The following is a 21,660-nucleotide window of genomic DNA, read 5'->3' on the forward strand; positions in this document are numbered from 1 at the left end:
AAATGAAGTCATCTTTATTTCTATAGCACTTTCCGTCAAATCTGCTTTAAAGGCTTTAAGGGTGAACAGGCAAACACTCAATGTCAGATTAGAAAATTTCATCATTGTGGAACATGTTCAGAAAAAAAATCAAGCAGTCAGCAGTGGGAGTGGTACAGTGGTAGAATACAGGTGTAGTTCTAGTTAGATAAAAAAGATTCAGATAAGTTCAATGAGAATGTGACTGTAAGAGAACTTTATCTACAGTGGTTTGAGCTGTATAGGATTGCCGAAAGACTTGTTAGTGAAAAACAGCACATTTCTTGTCTATTACCATCTGTGGTGGTCCGATGTGCAGTGCAGAAGATAGAAACAAAGTGTGGATCCAAATGCAGCATTGAACACATTTAACGAAAAACTATAACAAAACTAAACTAAAACAAGGCAAAACACACCAGGAAACACACAGGCTTTGTGGGAGCAACAAAAAATGGAGAGGGAAACACAAACTGGTATAAATAGTCCTAGTAATAAGTGTAAATAAACTGCAGCCGTGTGTGAGTGAGTGTCCGGATGATGGTCAGCTGGAGAAGGTGTTGATTGTCGCACAACATCATGGTAGATGTAGTTCTTGTGGTGTGTGTGTGTAGTTCACCAGCGATCAGTTTCTAGACCGCTGGTGATTGTTACAGAACACCCCCCACCACCCCCTTTTTGGAGTGGGTTTCAGACACTTCCATGGAGGAGGGCAGTGGAGCGGAGGGACAACCGGGGGAGGGACGGAGGGTCAGGTCCATGCAGTGGAGATGGGCCTGAAGCATGGAGCTGTGGAAAGCCTGGAGCGTGGAGCTGCGGAGGGCCAGGAACGTGGAGCTGAGGAGGACCTGGAGCGTAGAGCTGAGGAGGGCCTGGAGCATAGAAGCACTTCAGGGAGCACTGAGAAGTCACATAGCTCTGGCCGTACTGGGAAATTACACAGATTCAGGAAAATCTGGTGCATGTGGGGAATCCTGGAGGATCTGGCGACCTTCATTCTGGAAGCTCAGACGGTGGTCGATTGGGAAGCTCAGGCGGCAGCGGCCGATCAAAAAGCTCAGGTGGCGGTGACCCAGGTAGCAAAGAATTCTGGCCCAGATTTGGCATTTGCCAGATTGGGCACTGGCATACAGCATGTGGGCTAAACATGGCCCTGGTTTGGCAGAGGTGGCACCGTCTTTAAGGCGGCACACAATACTTGGGCCAAATCTAAATTGTAATCATTGGTCCAGATGTTAATAATTGATATGTGAGCCATGTATGCTTGGCCTATCTTGACCCAAATTTAAAATATCTTGTTATTATTTTCAAATGAAAATAATTCTACCAATCAAGTCGCTTCAAGAAAAGGCACACCCAGAGTGTGCCTGCAGCACAATGCTTCATGGGTTTATCAATTTCATTTGACACACCAACATATCTGGCCTAATTCAGGCTCAGTAAAGGGTCATTAACTTGGCTGAGACTTGGCCCAGATATGGTCTATGTTAGCCCCTTGTCTGGAAGCCAGACTTGGTGCAGTCATGTACCATAGTTCACTGTGGCATGTGGGCCAAGCAACGGCTGATTGTGTGGGCCAGAGCTGGGCCATAGATATTTTGCTATGTGGGGAAGATGGCTCTGGCAACCTAGGCAGTGGTGGTGGCGATAAAGACTCTGGCAATGATTCTGGCAGTGATAAGGTGCTGGTGGCCATTTTGTGAGAGGGTGTTCATCGATAATCAGGGCAAGATTTAGGCCCTACTCACACTAGGTACAGTTGCCTCGAACCGGGCAAAAGCACGCTTGTCCCCCCTCCTGTCTCCCCCGACGGCCCGCATTCACACCACGAATGGGCCTCGGCACGCTTACGTCATCGCTGCTGCGCTGTTCAGTTACAAGCACTCTCTCACTCAGCAGCATAGTGGAGATTTCTCTAGTTATATCGTTTCAGTCGTTTGTTATGCAGTGACATGCTGTCAAATATTTCGTCAAACAGTCCTTAGGAATGCAGTGACACGCAGTCAGATATTTCGCCGAACAGATCCGCCACTTTTGGCGCTCAAAAACAATCATAATGCTGCAGGAATGAGGAGGTCTGCTGAAGCCGCGCAGCTGTCATGATGTGAGGAGTTCTTGTCTTTAATAAACTACGGCAGTTTGCGTTCACTGAACAGTAAGAATGATTAATAAATCCATATGAAACAGCCCCTTAAAAGTCACGTCTCGCTTTCAGTTTCGGGCTTTGGCGCGTTTTGCACTCACACACAAGCGTACTGCGCCAAAGCCCAAGTGAACCGCGCTCAGGCACACCTCTTCCAACCGGGCCAGGGCCGGCCAAGTGAACCGTGCTTGAGCCCGATTCAGCGCACTCACACTTCTCAAACGATCCGGGAAACGGGCCTGGGCACGGTACGGATGGCATAGTGTGAGTAGGCCCTTAGTAAGTCATAAAGGGACTCTCAAGGACCATAACTGGTGAGGGTGGTCTTTAAAGGTTCATTCAATCAATAGCAGAACATTTCAACCAGTAGAAAATCAGGGAGATCTGTTAGCTGAGCAAGGTTTATGTAGTCCTTTATGTGATCCTCGAGGGCAGTCATGTTGGCATGTCCTAATGAGCCAGATCGCTGGGTCCATCTTCAATATGGCCGCTCCAAAATGTGTGTGTGTGTGTATATATATATATATATGAATATATATATATATATATATATATATATATATATATATATATATATATATATATATATATATATATATATAAAGTAACACTTTTAAATGTATATTAAAATAGTGAGAGCTACGGTGGTTTTAGAAAGAACTTGATTTAATCGTGCAGGGTCATACACAATACTTCACATAGCTAATACTTCACTATGTGCAGTAGCACTAGATGTTCGAAGGGAGACTTTGTCCAGATAAACTATCTGATCCTGTTATTAATTTACTAAATATTACATAATATGTCAGCAGTCTGCTGTTGGGAGCAGTAGTTACATCAGTGTGTACTGTAAATTCGCTAATTCATTTTACTACAAATGTTACTACACAGTGTCCTAAATTCCACGCTCCCTTCTTAGCTCCCTGTTTTTTTAAAGAAATATTTATATTTGATTGATATTAATATTCATTATATTAATGACTACAGCATCCATAATCGAAATAAGCCAACATATATGCTATTGTTTAACCACAACTCACCTCAAAATTGCAATAAACAACTGTTTCTATCTCAAAGCTGACTCCCGATTTTAAAATTAATTAACATATTTTGAAACATGAAAGGGTTGCTGTAAGAAGTTTTCTGGTGATGTCAACAGGTGATTGTAATTGTGATTTGGTGCAAAAGCAGCATCCAGGAAACATCTAGTCCTTTAGGAGCAAAGATGGGCTGAGGATCACCGGTTTGCCAACGAAGACATGAGAAAATTATTGAAATGTTTAAAAACTATGTTCCTCAAAGAAAAATAGGAAGACATTTGGATATTTTACTTTCAACAGTGTGTAACCCATCGAGTAAGGATAAGTATATAACTAGCCACAAAACGTAATCAGAAATCTGTTACTTGTACAAGCAGTTTTATTACAAAGCACAAATCCAGTTGCTAGTTAAAATATCCCATAAATTGGACAATCTCAGTTTAAAGAAAAAGAAAGAAAACAAACACATATAATCAAAACATTCATGACAAACCACAGGCTTCCAACAGGGCAAGACTAAATGTGAGAAGATGCAACCAACAAGTAACTCTTAACTCCCAGTAGCACAGCAAACACACTCTAGCAACCACAGCACTCCAATACAAATACAAATCACCACAAACCATAGAAAGGTCCCGCCACCTCACCAGTGCCAGTCACACCCACAAAGGAGACCCAGGGAATAGTTACAATGGTATTTGCATACAACACACAACAAACAGGGCCTTTCACCAAAATAAACAAAAGTTAGTAACAATAGTCGTGCTAGTCCTTACATAATAATAATAATACATACTTACATTTATATAATGCTTTTCTGGGCACTCAAATCACTTTACACAACGGGGGGGAATCTCCTCATCCACCCCCAGTGTGCAGCGTGCACCTGGATGACGCGACGGCAGCCATTTTGCTCCAGACCGCACACCAACTGATTGGTGGAGAGGAGACAGAGTGATGATATGCCAATTATGATATAGGGAGGGTTAGGAGGCCATGATGGACAGAAGATAGTGGGCAGATTTGGCCAGGATTAAACCCCTACTCTTTTTCTAATGACATCCTGGGATTTTTAACGACCACAGAGAGTCAGGACCTCGGTTAAACATCTCATATGAAAGACGGCGCTCACTGAGCAGTATAGCGTCCCCGTTACTATACTGGGACATTAGGACCCACACATACCACAGGTTGAGCGCCCCCTGCTGGCCTCACTAACACCACTTCCGGCAGCAACCTAGCTTTCCCATGTGGTCTTCCATCCAGGTACTGACTGGGCGCAGCCCTGCTTAGCTTCAGTGGGCGACCATGTAAGAGTTGCAGAGAGCTAGCTGCCAGCTACATAACTAGATCTAACAGAAAGGAATTAAAAATCAAACCAGAGATTCTTCTTTAAGAAAACTTTTGAGCATAATTTACACAAGTACCAATTAAAATCTGACGACTGTGTCACCAGGCCAATCACCATTAACCGTGGCGGGATTTTGATACCCGTTTGTAGCCTCACCAAATGAAAACCGAAAGCACGCTATGCTATTGTGTGTCTATTTATAGCAGAGATGGGGCACTCAAGTCACACGACTTGACTCGAGTCAGACTTAAGTCACGAAATTAAGGACTTGCTGTACGTGCTGTTCCGCATAAGAGAGGTACCCAGGACGTCCACAGGCTTTACACCGTTTGAACTGTTATTTGGCCGTCAACCCCACGGGATGTTGTAAAGAGTGATATTCAGATATAAATTCAGATATATGCCATATCCAGGAACATTACAAGAGTTGCAAAAACACAGCTGGAAATGATAATAAAGCAAAAATATAACAGGTGTGAAAAGAAAAATAACGAATTACAAAATACTTAAATACATATAAACAAAAATAATATTCTGTCACATTTGTGTGCAAAAAGAGTGCAAAGCTAAACAAGCGCACTGTCTGTCTGTCTGTGTTTGTTTTTGTGTGTCTCTGTGTGTGTGTCTGTGTGTCTGTGCGTGAACTGTGCGTAACGACATTGTGTGTGACTCATCGTTACAAGTCCACAACAAATGTATCAAATACTCATTGGTAAAGTTCTTACTATAGTATTTCTCACAAACGCTACGTGAGATCTTCCTTCTTTATGTCTGTCTGTTGTCTGACGCAGCCGAGGGAGGAGATAAGGCACGCAGAAACGGTGGGCGGGGAGGACTAGCCTTAAAGGTGCAGTACAACACAACCGCTTTAAAATAGAATCTTATAAAACGTCTAATAAATAATCTGATGGGTGTTTTGAGCTGAAACTTTACAGACACATTCTGGAGACACAAAAGACTCATGTTAAATCTGAAAAAAGGGGTAACCTAGGTGCTCTTTAAATCACCTTTCTTCCCTTTTCTAATGCTTGGTTTGAACTGCAGAAGATCGTCTTGACCATGTGCCTAAATGCATTGAGTTGCTGCCATATGACATGGTCAAGATGATCTTCCTCTTGGATGAATGATTGCTTGAAGTTTAGTGTTTACTTCCACACATGCAACTATATATATATATATACAGTTTTAAAGTGAACTGTAGAGCATTTACTAAAATTTAGCAACTTAACAAGAATATTATTACGGGGTGTAACATAGAACATGTCCTCTAATAAATTGACATGGATCATACATATGGAACCTGTATTACTTCTCTTATTTTCAACAACATCAGTTTTTTACAATATTTTGAGAAGGTATAAAGTCAGTGAGTGCATCAGTTCATGTTCTTACCTTCTGTAATAGTTGCGTTGTTGTCCTTGGTGTGACAAGATGAATTCTCAAATCATACGGTCAATACTGAAGACAAAACCAGGAGTGTCCAGGAGAATTTTCTGGAAAAACAGAAAAAAAAACACTCATGGATCATCCAGGTGAATATTTAAGAGGGTGTTATTTTAATAAATTATATTATTTGCTCTTGTGGAGTATATGAAAAGATCTTTTATTTGAAATTACTTATTTAAGACACTCAATATAATATAACACAATTGCTATGATATTATTATTTGTTTTTTGCTAAAACAACATGTAGATTAATCAATACAGATACTAAAATGCTGGAGCAGTTTTCACATTTAGAACTTAAATCATATTTCTGTTTCCCCTCATTTTGTGAATATGAACTGTCAAATTTACAAATTTCCATCTACATTAATAATTGGCTCTGATGAAGACGACAGACTGACCTCTACTGGACAAAGACCTGAACTGACCACCAGCATTCAACATCAGTGCCATCTGAACTTTAAACAGCTGTGTGTGTAATATTAATGCTGCATGTGATTAATACTGTCATCTAAAACCAAACACCACAGTATGCTGCAAACTACTGTCAACTCTTAATACAGTCATACATGAATGTCATGCAAAGACAATCAGTATCAGGACAGTAATACATCTCAAGTAAGCAGGGAAATCCCCCCAAAAAACAGTGATGAGGGTCAAATTTTGAAAGATGAAACTGAAAAAAATGATTAAAATTTTTCCACGGATGTACGGTTGTTAGCATAGGATAATATTTAGCCAAGATATATGACAATCTGGAATCGGAAAGTGTAAAAAACAAACAAAAACAAAACTAAATATTGGGAAAACCGCCTTTAAAGTTGTCCAAACTAGATTAGAACACACATTACTAATCAAACAAATAAGTTTTGGTATATTTACAGTAGAAAATGTCCTCCTTAAACCCAATCTTTACATATTCTAATGATTTTTGGCATTAAACAAACCTTAATTTAGACCCATACAATTATTTTTGGGGTGTTGCTGTGCAACACAGATAATTATTTTGTGCTTATGCAATTTTGTATTTACTCTTTTGTGCTGTATATACAAAATATACTATATATAATATCATAATGTATAATAATCAGTTCTAAAGGCTTTGAGCAAATGATGGAATTTCCTAAAATACACTTCCAACCAGTACAGAAATGAAGGCAGATCACATTCTCAGTCAGTCTCTCTGTTGCATATTGTTTTATTTTAAGTAGCTAGACTATATCTAGTGAAAACAGAGAAAGAACTCTGTAGATGGCTTCATAATCTTGTTCTGTGAGCAAAATCATCAGTTTTTGTCATGACTGAGATATTAAAATACTCGATTTAATGAAAGGAAATAACTGAAATTCTAGCTCTAAAGTTTTTGAATTGGCGGTGGCTTTTCTGTTTTGGTGGTACAATGCAGATGTGAACCTGCGCAACAATGTAGTTTTTCACATGCAAATGGTTTATGAGACTGTACATGGTTGTTTTTATAGCACACTTGTGCTTTCAAACTGTAACAATACACAAATGGGTTTGTGTTTTTTTCAAGATTTTAAGATTGCAATAATTACGTATTACAAAAATACATTGCACATACATTTTACATTTGTTTATATATTTACAAGGAAGGATCATACATAATAATTAAGTCCATATAGAGCAATAACAACATTAATAAAAGTATTTTAAAATAGCAATAGTGTTTTCTTTTTGCTTTACAGTTTTGGCTGCTAATAAAGTAGGCCAGTGGTTCTCAAACTTTTTTCATCAAGTATCACCTCAAAAACAAATTGTCTCTCCAAGTACCACCATAATGAGCAGTATTGAAATACAGTAGCGCAGTACAGCACAGTAAAGCAGCTACAGCTCTGCACAGTTCAAAACGTGGCAGATTAATTCCTGTTATTAAGAATATTTATTGATGTCAGCCAGTTTAAACATAAATAGTATGAACATTAACACTGTACTGTGCTTATATGTAAAAAACAAACAAACAAGCAACTAAAAATGTCAACATTTTAATTAAAATGTGCTTTTAAAGGTTAAAAATGGTAGGTTACTGTTCTTAAAGTGCAAAGAAAAGTGCTGAACTTAAATGTAAAGTGTTAGCATATAGTATAGCCAATTCATCAACATCTGGAAATGTTGCCTGGACCTCAGAAACATAGGCTATTTGTAATATAATAATTATTATTACATGTCATATTCATACATAAATCATTTTTAATAAATTTTTGAAATATATGTAGCATGTACATATGACATATTTAATTCTTCCACGTACCACTAGAAGGAAGCCCACGTACCACAGTTGGAGAACCACTGAAGTAGGCTATACCTGAAATGCAACTTCCATGTGCCAGCACAGGCATGTACACTCAGTTCTATTCAAGTTTATTTGTATGCCGCTTTTCACAATAACTATTGTTCAGAGATGCTCAAACTAGGGCCAAAGTTGGCCCATGGTAAGCTTTGATTTGGCCCACCATGTAATCTGAGAAGAGAGGGAGAATGAATGAGATGGTTTCGAGATTGTCAATTCAAATTTAATGTAACCTTTGCTTATTTTAATATTAAAAGCTAAGTGAAATTAAATGTTTTAATTAGATGGTATAAATTAAGTCAGATTTTGTTTAAATGTATTGTCAGCTGAAAATACAGAGACTTTGATGAGCAAATCAAGTCAAAATAAATGTGATTATGTTTTTATTGCAACAAGTTATCATTTAAAATGTTATCCTGCATTAAGTAATGCAATTTAAAGTAATGCTTTTGATTTATTTTGTAATATTATGAAATAAATGAGGAAACTACCCATGGCAACTATAGTTTGGTATATTTACCTTCGGCCACGGCTCTCAGTTTTTGGTTTTTGGCCCCTTCATACGAAAAAGTTTGGTTCAAGAAGTGCTCATTAATGCATTACAATCAAATTAAAATGATTATTTATTTTAAATACACACTATGAGTCTAATCTGACTTTACTTGTCGGCTATATGTAGTCACAAACACCAATTTCACAAGAAAAATGTGTCTTTAGAGCACTAACAGTGTTTATCACCGCTGGGCGCCATCATGCATCTAGGACTGAACCATTACGGGCGAGGGAGAAAGGAGGGGGGCGGATCAAATTTACGTGAACATATTTTTTATAAGTAGTAGTTCTTTAGTTTAATACAGATCAGATCAAACGATTTTAACACTATATAAAGGGAAGACTCTCGCCCAACCAAACACACATCTCGTATTGACAACCTTCAGGGAAATCAAGCATTAAACACCACACCCCCTCCCCACATAATTGCGATTATCAATAAATAATTAATGTTTGTGAGTAGTTCCAGCTCGAAATTTGACGAACGAGATATTGTAAAATGTAATAAGAAACTTTTTAGAAAAGAAGAAATGTGTTTAAACACAGCTAAGATTTACATTTTCGGTAGAAAACATCTATTTTCTTTTGAATGGCGCTGCCTTGCGCTGCTGTATGCAAATGAGTCATGACGTCAAACATTCCATCGTATTCTTATAATGATGTAGACTGCAGACCGGCTCATTCTCTTACAACAACTCGAGCGAGCTGCACCGAATAACTATAGATCTGCGTTTTACGTCTGATTTATGGCGTTTTCAGTTGATTGTGATATTACAAATATTCAGTTCGCCGTTGATAACAATTCTCTCGAGTTTGGAAAGAAACCTAAAGCAATGGGACGAGTTAGAAAGAGAGTAAAACAGTTCTGTAACTGGGCCTCTCGGAAATCCGGGAAAGCCCAGCAGAACCAGTGCACATCCGAGGGCGACCTCGAGCACCGGAGATGTTCTGATGACGAAGCCGGACCGAGCAACGCTACGTTCATCTCCCACATTCACACTGGAGCTGGTGTTTCACCAAGCCCAGCACCACAGACAAGAGAGAAGAAACTTAAGAGGCTCTGGAAATGGTTTTCTCGGAAATTCAAGAGAACTAGAACCAGAGCCCCACAGATCCAGCTGAGCAGCCCACAGCCTCAGAGATCCCCTGACGGCGAAGCTGCGTGTGTGTCGCCGAGGACAGTTCATGACGAGCGGGTCAACAGGCGCGTGTCTATCCAGACCCCTGTGAAGACCCCGTCAACAGAAACTGAACGGCACGACGACACTGAATACTGGGACTTTTCTGGATCTTCTCTTACCATAGCGGGAAACAGCGAATCCGACCGCGATTCAATGCACAGCTGGCACTCGTGCGCGTCTTCGCTTGGCACCCCGGTTAGTGAATCTGACCGCGCATCAGTGTTAAGTTGGCACTCTTGTGCGTCTTCGCTGGGTACCGCGGGCATCAGCGAATCTGACCGCGCTTCAGTGCACAGTAGGCAGCCTTGTGCGTCTTCGCTGACCGCTGAACACCACAACGATGAGGAAAACGCTTCCAGCGAGGACTCCAGCGTGTCCGAGGACAGCACATCTTCCTCATCGGATTTTTGGAAAACAGAACAGGAAACCACATTCAACTGGGAAGGAAATACAGGTCAGTTTATCAGGTGTTTTTATCCTGAAGTACATTGTACTTCACTACAAGTTATATAACAATTCCAAACTAAATATTGAGCTTTTTACTCCACTGCATATGATAATGATAGTTACTTAAGTTCTGAGTGAACATATTATAAAATATATTACAGAATATGTTATTACGAATAGCTCTATACTATAACTTAACTGTATTCATGAGAAAAAAAATGTTCCTTTAAGAAAATATTTCTGAAGTGTTTTTAAGAATTGCACTAAAAGCATTTTGAATCATAATCATTTTTAGCTAATCAAGCTTTTTTGTGAATCTGACCAGGTTTATATGTCAGCAAGTACTGATGTGAAGTGTTTGAGATTATTTAAACCACTGAACCTGACCCGTGCATGCCAAGCTCAAACGTTTGAGTGTCTGTCTACCATAACATGGCTCAGATTGGGGCTGCATGATATATCAAATTTAGCATGCAATATCCATACAGCAGAAAGTTCCTATATAGTTATGTGTCAGAATAATAAAAGAACAGATTTTTAAACATACCTATGCCATGATATACCTATAATATAGATATGAGAGAACAATTGATCTGATTGAACCAGTCCATTATAAGGCACCTTCAATAATAATAGTTTGTTAAAATAGAGCTATTCTAAAGCAATCTTCACTCAGACTTTTGATGGTTTTTGCTTAAAAATGTACTTCATTGTTTGTTTCTTTGTTTTATTTACAGGTAGAATCTCCCAGGACTATAAAATCCTTCACTTGATTGGTCAAGGATCAACAGGAGTCATCTATGAGGGAATTCGTCTGTCGGATTGCCGAATGGTTTGTTTCAGACATAACAGAAAGATTTTGGGCTTTTCCCTTGAAATGTAAATTTGACAAATGCCGCATGACTGGATCGTGTGTATTAACTTTTGCTTTCTCTTGGTCAACAGGTGGATATCAAATGCGTGAAGAATACAAAATCAATGGAAAGGATCACGATTGTAAGTTCACACTCGCAACATTGTTAAAAATAGTCTCCACTTCAGTTCAATCACATCTCACTAATACGTCTATTATCTCTCCTGCAGGAACCATCTGACAAGACTGTTCCACAAGAGGTCGGTTTGATGACTATGATGAGCAGAGGTCCGAAGGTTCCTCAAGTAATACAGCTGCTGGACTGGTATGAGGCACCAGACCAATACATACTGGTGCTAGAGCATCCCAAATCAGCTGTGAGCCTGGACCAGTTTGTATCCTCTTGCGGGAACAAAATGAGCGAAGCGAAAGCACGAGTGGTGATGCACCAGGTGATCACTGCTGCCAACGCATGCTGCGAAAGGGGAGTCTACAATAACATCAAGCTGGAGAGCCTGCTCATCAACCCCCACACCTTGCAGGTCAAACTGATGGACTTTGGCACAGGAAGCCGCATGAAGGACACTGGCTATAAAACATTTTGGGGTATGTATGATAATGGCCACAATTTATGTGAAGTTATTTTGTTAATATGGATATTTAGACAAAAAGCTAACTGCATTGGGACTAAATCTTTCTCTTTCTTCCAGGCTCAAGGGCTTGTATTCCCCCGGAGTTCTATCAGAAGGGAAGGTTCCACGCCAAGCCTGCAATCGTGTACTCTTTAGGCAAACTGTTGTTCAGGATGCTGTGTGGACGCTACCCTCATATGGAGCTCCACAAGATTGTCAAAAGAACCTGGCAGCCTGAAGACCTATCCAAAGGTAAGCGCATGTGGATGATGAAACAGGATCTTAAAACATGTGATCATTTACACCAACCGTAAAGTTTTCTAATAACCTGACATCTCCCCCTTCTTTCTTCACAGAAGCCGTAGATCTGATCTGCTCGTGTCTGCAGAGTAAGCCAGACAAGCGGCTTTCACTTGACGAGATCCTTCACCAGAGGTGGTTCCAGGTCTTCATCCTGAAGCCAAACAACAGACGAAAAGATTAAAAAGATCAGAACATCCAGCCTCATCATCCAGCCGTCAACACCAAACTTCTCCTCTTCATCGATCCACTAACACCGAACTCCTCCTCTTCATCCAGCCGCTAACACTAAGCTCCTCTTTTATATTCAGCCAGAAACTCTGTCAAGCCACGAACATGGGGCAGTTTGTGGCTTTTCGAAGAGAAAAAGCTGAATGGGGCTGGTGTTTGTGGTTGTGTGGGAAGGAGGAGCTGTTTGGGGCTGGTGTTTGTGGTTTGATAAAGAGGAGGAGCTGAAGGGGGCCGGCGTTTGTATCTGGATGAAGAGAAGAAGATTTTTGTTTATTTTTGGAGATTGTAAATAAATGCTTGTTCTGTATGTAATGAATAAAAATGAATACTTTTCACATATAAAGTGTTTTCATTTCGTTCAATATTAACTTAATGCACTCCTATAGTTAAAGTGTTGAACTGTCCTGTCTTCACCTAGCAGTTGAGGTTGCCAAACAATGGCGTTATATTGTTTCAGGTTTTACAAAATGGCACAGTGATGCCTGTATACTTCACAACTGATTCAACTGACTTTTACAGCACTTTTTACAATGTAGATTGTGTTAAACAGCTTTACATAGTTCTAGCAGATTAAACTGAACTACAACTGTGACAACTGGACTGAAGCGGTTTAGTTCAGTGTAATGTGAATGTCACTGCTTAAAGCCAAAACACAGAAGACCAAATCCAACGATGAGGAGCTTCACAAGTCCCAAACCAAGCAAGACAGAAGCGACATTGGCGAGGAGCAAACTTCACCAACAAACCCTTTTCACATGCCTAAACAGAACTCCTCACCCAGTCAGCTGTATATTCACTACAGATAGGGTTAGATGGTGACTACGGCTGTTTTCTGCATTCAAGGTGAGACATCTGACATCTAAAAACTGTTTTTGTCCTAACCGACACCTGAAATTACTATTTTAGAAACTTTTATGCTTCTATTTCTCACAGGTAATCAGCCATCGCCTCAGGTACAGCTCATGTGCTTTATTCAGTGTTAAATGCTAATAATGTGACATTTTACGTGACATTTATTACTGTACTACTGTAAGCAGCAGCAGATGGTTCACCTCAGATCTTAAAAATAAAATAAAATGTTTGAAATTGAACGTTAGGACTGCAAACCAACAGATATCAGTGATTCAGCATGTACATATAATAATGTTAAAGAGGTTTATGTGTGGAGTTTGTATGTTCTCCCCGTGTTCGCGTGGGTTTCCTCCAAGTGCTCCGGTTTCCCCTAGTCCAAAGACATGCGCTATAGTTGGATTGAATGTTAAATTCGCCATAGTATATGTGTGTGAATAAGAGTGTACGGGTGTTTCCCGGTGATGGGTTGCAGCTGAAAGGGCATCCCCTGCGTAAAACATGCTGGATAAGTTGGCGGTTCATTTCACTCTGGCGAACCCAGATTAATACATTTCTTTTCGGACTAAGTCGAAAAGAAAATGAATTAATGAATGAAGAGAGTTTGACTTTGTTTTGGATGAAAATTGCAATTGTTTTTTTTTTTTATTACAACCCGTTCAAACATTGTGACGCAGGATATTGTAATTTTTAAGATTTTCTGACCCCAAGACCCTTGAGCAATTATTTTTGGACAAACTTTTTTCAGTGTTTGCCCCTTTTTTAAGTTTTTGCCGTAATTTCCATTTTAACCACGAGATGGCAGTAACAGATCATCCTCTCAAGCTTTAGTAAGACTAGTACACTACTAATTTGAGTTTTTTATTAACGAATACAGAATTATACAGTACTATACACAGAAATACTTGGCAGAGTGTGTGTGTGTGTGTGTATATAAAACATGCAGTAATTGAAAATCTTATATTCCTTAAGAATATAACAAGTCTTCTTTGCTTTTTTATTACCAATGTTCCCCAAACTTTTGCAGTAGTCCTTAGTCTCTTGAAGGAAATGAACAAAATTTGGCTTTGATCCAGTCCATTTTTTAATGTATATGAACCCCCCCCCCCCACCCAAAAAAAAAAAAAGTACTAAGTTTTTTTTTTTTATGTGTATTAACATAAGAAATGCAAATATCAACATTTTTTTTTAACTTGAATACAATATTAGTTTTCCTTCTTAGAATACTTTCCACATCCACCCAGAAAATCATTGTGTATATACAATCACAAAACATGTGGACAATAGATTTCTTTTACATGCAACAAAAATCACAGGAATAATCTATATCCAAATTAAATCTCTCTAAAACCTCTTTAGCTGGATATGCTACACAATACACAATATATTGCATAAAAACGCCAAGCTTTTTTCCAATTTATATTTATAAATACATTGGTGCATTTTAAATTATTATATATAAGTGTATCACCTGTTATAATATTTCTAATATATTTATTAGTATAACTTTGTTTAATAATATCAAGATCTCCTAAAAAAAAAGTTTATCTTTAACACATTTCCTTCTACAGATTTATTTCCATACGCTCTTATAAAATGAAGAAGCTGTTGAGATATGGCATCAATACAATAGCATACTCTTTTGGAGTAACCGGAAAACCAAATTTATCTGAAAAATCACTGTAAGATAATAAATTACTACTAATTTGTGGTGTCACCCTAGTCGAGGAAAATAGTTTTTATTTAATTAATTTACAAATTTTGCTAACAAAATTTCACATTCATAAATGTAAATTTACTAATAGGTAACCGAATGGCTGAATGTTGATGGCTGAATTATGCTTATATATTAACAGTGTCAGAGACTCTCTAAATAAGAAAGCCCTATGCACTTTTAAACTTTGTGAATTCTACAATGTATTTATTTAATTATTACATATGTACATTCTGTGTATTTGTATTTGATTTATACTTACCCCCTGGCATGTATATGTTTGTGCTGTTAAAATGTCCCCCACAGTCCAAAGACATGCGCTATAGGAGAACTGAATAAACTAAATTGTCCATAGTGTGTGTGAATGTCAGTGTGTATGGGTGTTTCCCAGTACTTAGTTGCAGCTTTAAGGGCATTCGCTTTGCAAAACATATGCTGGATAAGTTGGCGGTTCATCCCGCTGTGGCAACCCCTGTTGAATAAAGGGACTAAGCCGAAGGAGAATGAATGAGTGAATGACTACGAACCTTCTGTACACGTTTCAAGTACAAGAGGTTTGGGCAATGGATGAAGAGACACTGTCACGTGTTATTAACGTGCATTACCAACATTATTTGAATGATTATGAGGCTGTTGACTGTATAATAAATCGTTTGGAGATCATGTTATAATCCACATAGCAATTTTTGAATTAATAACCTTTTTATGGTTTCAAAATGATAATTGTCCCTCGGTTGTATCCGTAGAAAGTCCTTCTGCTTGCTGTTGTGACGTCATGGTCGAGCAGTTTTGAATCTCATGCTGGGGAAATTAAGACACGTTCAAAGTGAACATTTCTGCTGTCTGAAGCGATAAAAGCCTGAAGCAGCCTGACGTTCTTCGACATCAGTATCGAAGAGGCAAGGAAGTTTAAATGCCACTGATTTATTGATTAGCTCATCTACTAACGTTAATTGACACACTGTACGCTTGCTCATGGTCTAAAGAAACGGAAAGTCTGGACAAATTAACTTTATTTTCTTCAAAAAAGTCTTTTTTTATAAGATATTTTTTTAAAAATGTATTTCTTCTTGAGAGGTTCAATATATGTAAAGAGTTCAATTCAGTTCAATTCAGCTTTATTTGTAGAGCGCTTTTACAATGTAGATTATGTCAAAGCAGCTTCACAAAAAAGATCATAGTAAATTGGAACAGTGTAGTTCAGTTTTTAGTGTTTAAGTTCAGTTCAGCTCAGTTCAGTGTGGTTTAAAATCATTATGAAGGGTCTAAACACTGAAGAGCAAATTCATCGATGCACAGCTCTACAGATCCCAAACCATGCAAGCTAGAGGCGACAGCGGAGAGGGGAAAAAACTTCACCAATTGGAGAAAGTGAACAAAAAAAAACCTTGAGAGAAACCGGACTCAGTTGGGCACGACCATTTTAATTTCTCCGCTGGCCAAACGTCTTGTGCAGGGCTGCAGTCTCAGCGGCGGAGGCTGGAAGCTGGCCTCGGTGAAGACTTGTCTGTGTATGGAGCGTCACAGGAATCATGCTCTCCACTCCTCCATGACCACCACAGCAGCTGCTCAGGATACGGCCTGGTCCAGGATATGGAAGCCTTGGGATCATCTCGTTGCTGGTCTTGGATCGAATCAGTGACTCTGCATAGTCTGAGGCCCTCGGGATGAGTATTCCCAGGTGAAAATGGAGAATGAAGAGAATAATTAGCGTAGCTGCTGTTCATAATGTATATGTGGAAACACGCTAAGTGATGCACTGAGTGTATACTTTACTAAACAGATAGGTCTTTAGTCTAGTTTTGAACTGCGAGAGTGTGTCTGAGCCTTGGACATCATCAGGAAGGCTATTCCAGAGTTTAGGAGCCATAAATGAAAAGGCTCGACCTCCTTTACTTGTCTTTGATGTTCTAGGTACTACCTAGGAACACTTGTATTAAACTGCTAGGAACGGCAAGATGGCGACAGTCATTTGTACCTGTGAAACGCTGCGGGAGATAAATATCAAATATCTGGGATTTCAGACGTCTGCAGGTCTGTTTTTTACCAGTTTGACTGCAACCATAGTGTTGCTACTGTTTCACGTGCAACTGCGCCGTATAATATGGGACAATTATTATGTTTGGACAACAAAAATAACTCCAAAGACCATAGTGCTACCTATGCATGGCGAAAAACACCTATACCTGAGCTGGCTTTTTTGTTTTGTTGCCGCTGTCGCCTACCTGCGTGGAATCCCTATATTGCACAATGGTGTTCAAGTCCCAAGTAATGTGTCTTGCCTCGAGAGAGCAGCTGAGCCGGGTTACCTGGACCGGAGGTATGGCAGGGGCGTTGGAACAGTATCCTGGCAGATTATCATTCCAGTGCGTGAAGTGCGGCCGTCTCGTCAGTTGTGCTGGACTGAGTCGAGTATACCCTGCATTACTATAACTGTGCCCCTGTCGGGAGACTCGGTGAAGGCGGCGATAGTTTCAGATGCATCGAGTAATATATCGTTACCCCCGAATCTGCGCAGGGCTGCTGTACCCGGTCTCGGAGAGCGAGCCTGCTTTTCCCGACAACCGGGATGTCTATTTTTCCATATATGGCTTAAGGATTTCCGGAGCGTGTCGTCCCGTCCAGTTTACATTCCGCACGATCGGGTAGTCATTTCAGCTCATGCTGTCGTCTTTCACCGGTGGGTTAATGACATTCATATTAAAGCATCTTGCTCAAAAGACACGACTAGTCGACGCCAATTTTCACGGCTTTTATTGATTGTGCTTTTATTAATTGGAAATATTGAACTGAATCCTGGTCCTGACAAAACTGTTTTTATGTCTACCTTTTTATATTATCTGGGTTTTTATTCCTATGTTTTAAATAATATGCTGAGCCTGGGTCCAGACACAAATGTGATAAATGCGGACTTGTCACAACCTTTAGGCATTCAACAGTCTTCATTACATTTTTCTGAGGCTCTTCCTGCTCCTGTCATTTCAGGTTCAAATTATAAACATGTCAAAGTTCATAAAAAATCAAAGACAAATCCTGCCACACTGAGTCAGCTTGGTAAATTTAGAGGTTTCAAAATTTGTCATTTAAATATGAGGAGTCTTGTTCCCAAACTGGATGAATTCAAAATCATAATTGCTCAAACTAAAGCTCATGTTATTGCTATATCTGAATCATGGCTAACCTCTGATATACCAGACTCATTTCTTTCCATAGAAAACTATTCATTGTACCGTAGAGATCGGACTGAGAAAATGGGTGGTGGAGTTGCAGTTTATGTAAACAAAAAATATTCTCATTCAATTTCAAAAATCTCAACTGACTCAGAATCGTTACAATTAGTTGTCAATCTATCAAACCAGCTTTCAGTTACTATTATTGTCACTTACAAGCCCCCAAATGTCAGTGCGGCTACATACTTAATGCAGCTTGCTGACATGATAAAATGTGTTAAAAATAAGGAGCTTGTAATTCTAGGTGACATTAATATGAACTGGATTGACAACTCATCCAAATCTTTGAAAGCCTTAGCTATAAAATTGGGCTTACATCAATTAATTAAGGCTCCAACTAGATTTGGTAAAACCCGTAATTCTATTTTGGATCTTATAATTACAAACCAGCCAACTAAGTATGGTATATCTGGAGTAATTCACACCTCTGTTTCCGACCATTCACTCATATATGTCATAAGGAAAACTTTTAAACACCCAAGAACCCATAAAAACAATTATACATCAAAAATACCAAACTCCAAATTACCTCAGTTTAATGCTGAATTTGGAGATACTGATTAGAGTAATGAGATGTTATTGTCAAATCCTGACTACATCCTGGCAAATTTTTATAGCAAAGTGGAGGAAATACGGCAAAAGTATACAACTACTTGCAAAATGTATGTCAGACACAACAAAGTACCTTGGGTAAATTCTGAAATTTTACAAATTTTAAAGAAAAAAGCATCCTCTCTGAAGCCATACAGATTTTCTAAAACACATGAAAATAGGCTTATTTTTAGTCAATACAGAAATAAATGTTACTCTGAATTGCGTAAAGCTAAACAACTCTATTTTCAAAATCAAGTTAATCAAGCTGCTACCAACCCAAGAGTACTATGGCAAACTATTAAATCTATAACTGGTGAAAATAGTTTAAAAAATAACAATAACTTACAAATATCTATAAATGGTACTCTTCTCACTGATCATGAAAAAATTGCTAACTCATTCAATGAGTATTTTATTTCATCTGTACAAGAGCTGTCTTCTAAATTTTTAGCTTCTCCAGTGCTTCAAGTACCACCAAATACATGTCAACAGTTTTCTTTTTCTGAGATTTCGCAAAGTGAGTTATCTGATATTTTGAACTCTTTTAGAATTTCTCATGCCTGTGATGTAAACAACTTAAACATGCATTTTATGAAAACTCATGCTAGTACTCTTATACCACTTTTCCATCATTTAGTTAATTTGTGTATTAGGCTCCATAAATTCCCTGACACCTGGAAAACTGCTCAGATTATTCCAATATTCAAATCTGAGGACCCAACTAGTGTCTCTAATTACCGGCCAATCTCAATTCTCCCTACATTTTCTAAGTTACTTGAAAAGGCACTGTATAATCAGTTAATTGTTTATCTTGAAGACAATAAGTTGCTTAGTGATAGCCAGCATGGCTTTAGACCATTGCGCTCAACCATGTCAGCATTGCTTTTATTTACTGAACATATACGTATGGCACTAAATAAAGGACATGTCACTGGAGCTGTATACATAGACTTTAGAAAGGCCTTTGATACAGTTAATCATAATATTCTTTTAAACAAATTGATCTCATTTAATCTCTCTTCTTTTGCAATAGATATGTTTTCATCATATTTATCCAATAGATCTCAGGTTGTTAAAATTGGTACAACAATTTCCCAGGCATTAGGTTGTTCTATGAGGGTTCCTCAGGGAAGTATTTTGGGACCTTTACTTTTGCTGATGTATATCAATGACCTCCCTCAGGTAATTAAACATTCAGATTCTTTATTGTATGCAGATGACACTGTACTTTTTGTGTCTGGATTGAGTACAGACACAATTAACAATAAATTAAATACAGATCTTCAGCATTTACATGAGAGGCTGCAAGACAATCATTTGACTATTAATGTTAAGAAAACAGAGTGTATGTACTTTTATTCACCTAGGAAAAAAATATCCATATCCCATCCCCTCACTTTCTCAAATCAAAAACTTTCCATTGTATCCACATATTAATATTTGGGAATCAGTCTGGACTCTCACCTCACTTATTGTAACCATGTTCAAAATGTTTATAAAAAGCTGAAACAAAAGCTATTTGTTTATGGCAAAATTAGGACAAATTTGTCTTTTTCTGTTTCAGAAACTTATCTGCATGCCATAATCTTGTCTACCTTGTCTTACTGTCTGCCTATTTGGTCTCTCACAACAAACGATATTCTGGAGCCAATAGCTAGACTATACTATAGGGCCTATAAGATACACAACAGACTCTCTGGATGGACACATCACTGTTTTGCTCTATCACTTTCTAAAGCGTTAACATTTCAAAACTACATTATGAACTCTGGTATCAAACTGTACTATCAAATTTTAAATAGCTCTACCTCAGCAGCCCTTTGTGCATTGGTACCTAAACTCAACACAAGGACTGATCGTTCCACCAGATCTGTAACAAATGGATGTTTGCCAGTATCGGCTTTTAAAAACTGTTATGGACAGAGATCTTTCTTTTATGTTTTCAAAAGAGTCTGGAATGAGATCCCACAACATCTCAGAACAATACCAACACTGAGACTTTTTAAGAAATCCCATGCTCATCATCTGATGGTCAACTATCGCTGTAGCCACTGAGATAGTAGCCTGCTTTTTTCTTTATCTTATATGTTTGGTGATTGTTTGTACTGTGTTGATGGATGAGATGTCTGTCTATTTTTATGTTCTGCAAAGCAGGAACCTGCTGAAAAACAGCATTCATGCTGAGTCAGGCCCGATTATCTTTTAATCCTTTCCTGTTTAAAAAATTATAAATAAATAAATAAATAAAATAATAAATCAAATACTCATTGGAAAAAGTTCTTACTATAGTATTTCTCACAAACGCTACGTGAGATCTTCCTTCTTTATGTCTGTCTGTTGTCTGACGCAGCCGAGGGAGGAGATTAAGGCACGCAGAAACGGTGGGCGGGGAGGACTAGCCTTAAAGGTGCAGTACAACACAACCGCTTTAAAATAGAATCTTATAAAACGTCTAATAAATAATCTGATGGGTGTTTTGAGCTGAAACTTTACAGACACATTCTGGAGACACAAAAGACTCATGTTAAATCTGAAAAAAGGGGTAACCTAGGTGCTCTTTAAATCACCTTTCTTCCCTTTTCTAATGCTTGGTTTGAACAGCAGAAGATCGTCTTGACCGTGTGCCTAAATGCATTGAGTTACTGCCATATGACATGGTCAAGATGATCTTCCTCTTGGATGAATGATTGCTTGAAGTTTAGTGTTTACTTCCACACATGCAACTATATATATATATACATATGCATATACATATATATACAGTTTTAAAGTGA

General features: G+C 38.6%; 2 protein-coding genes across 51 annotated transcripts in view; one reads left to right on the plus strand and one right to left on the minus strand.

The window, feature by feature from the left end:
* sult1st2 (sulfotransferase family 1, cytosolic sulfotransferase 2) overlaps positions 1-21,660 on the minus strand; it is a 41,543-nt gene that overhangs the window by 13,237 nt on the left and 6,646 nt on the right. For 18 of the 50 annotated variants that reach the window (XR_012383882.1, XR_012383858.1, XR_012383883.1 and 15 more), the window contains exons 3-4: positions 12,278-12,422; positions 5,942-6,042 (exon numbers count right to left, since the gene is read on the minus strand). The gene's annotated coding sequence lies outside the window, so the exon portion shown is untranslated. Of the gene's footprint in view, positions 1-5,941; positions 6,043-8,823; positions 9,084-10,155; positions 10,461-12,159; positions 12,211-12,277; positions 12,633-16,449; positions 17,756-21,660 lie in introns of those variants that run through there. The other 32 variants (XR_012383867.1, XR_012383890.1, XR_012383863.1 and 29 more) reach the window with 12 other exon arrangements.
* pimr187 (Pim proto-oncogene, serine/threonine kinase, related 187) lies at positions 9,545-12,842 on the plus strand. Its single transcript, NM_001386645.1, has 6 exons — positions 9,545-10,490; positions 11,221-11,315; positions 11,429-11,479; positions 11,567-11,942; positions 12,047-12,220; positions 12,325-12,842. The coding sequence occupies exons 1-6, from the start codon at positions 9,602-9,604 to the stop codon at positions 12,450-12,452; spliced, it is 1,713 nt and encodes a 570-aa protein (NP_001373574.1). The 5' UTR covers positions 9,545-9,601; the 3' UTR covers positions 12,453-12,842.

This window comes from Danio rerio, chromosome 8 (assembly GCF_049306965.1).
Source record: "Danio rerio strain Tuebingen ecotype United States chromosome 8, GRCz12tu, whole genome shotgun sequence".
NCBI lineage: Eukaryota > Metazoa > Chordata > Actinopteri > Cypriniformes > Danionidae > Danio > Danio rerio.

Coding starts and splice junctions, on each gene's coding strand:
- pimr187 (NM_001386645.1), top strand. CDS start 9,602: ATGGCGTTTTCAGTTGATTGTGATATTACAAATATTCAGTTCGCCGTT. Junction 11,943..12,046: donor TGGCTATAAAACATTTTGGG/GTATGTATGATA, acceptor TCTTTCTTCCAG/GCTCAAGGGCTTGTATTCCC. Junction 12,221..12,324: donor GCCTGAAGACCTATCCAAAG/GTAAGCGCATGT, acceptor CTTTCTTCACAG/AAGCCGTAGATCTGATCTGC.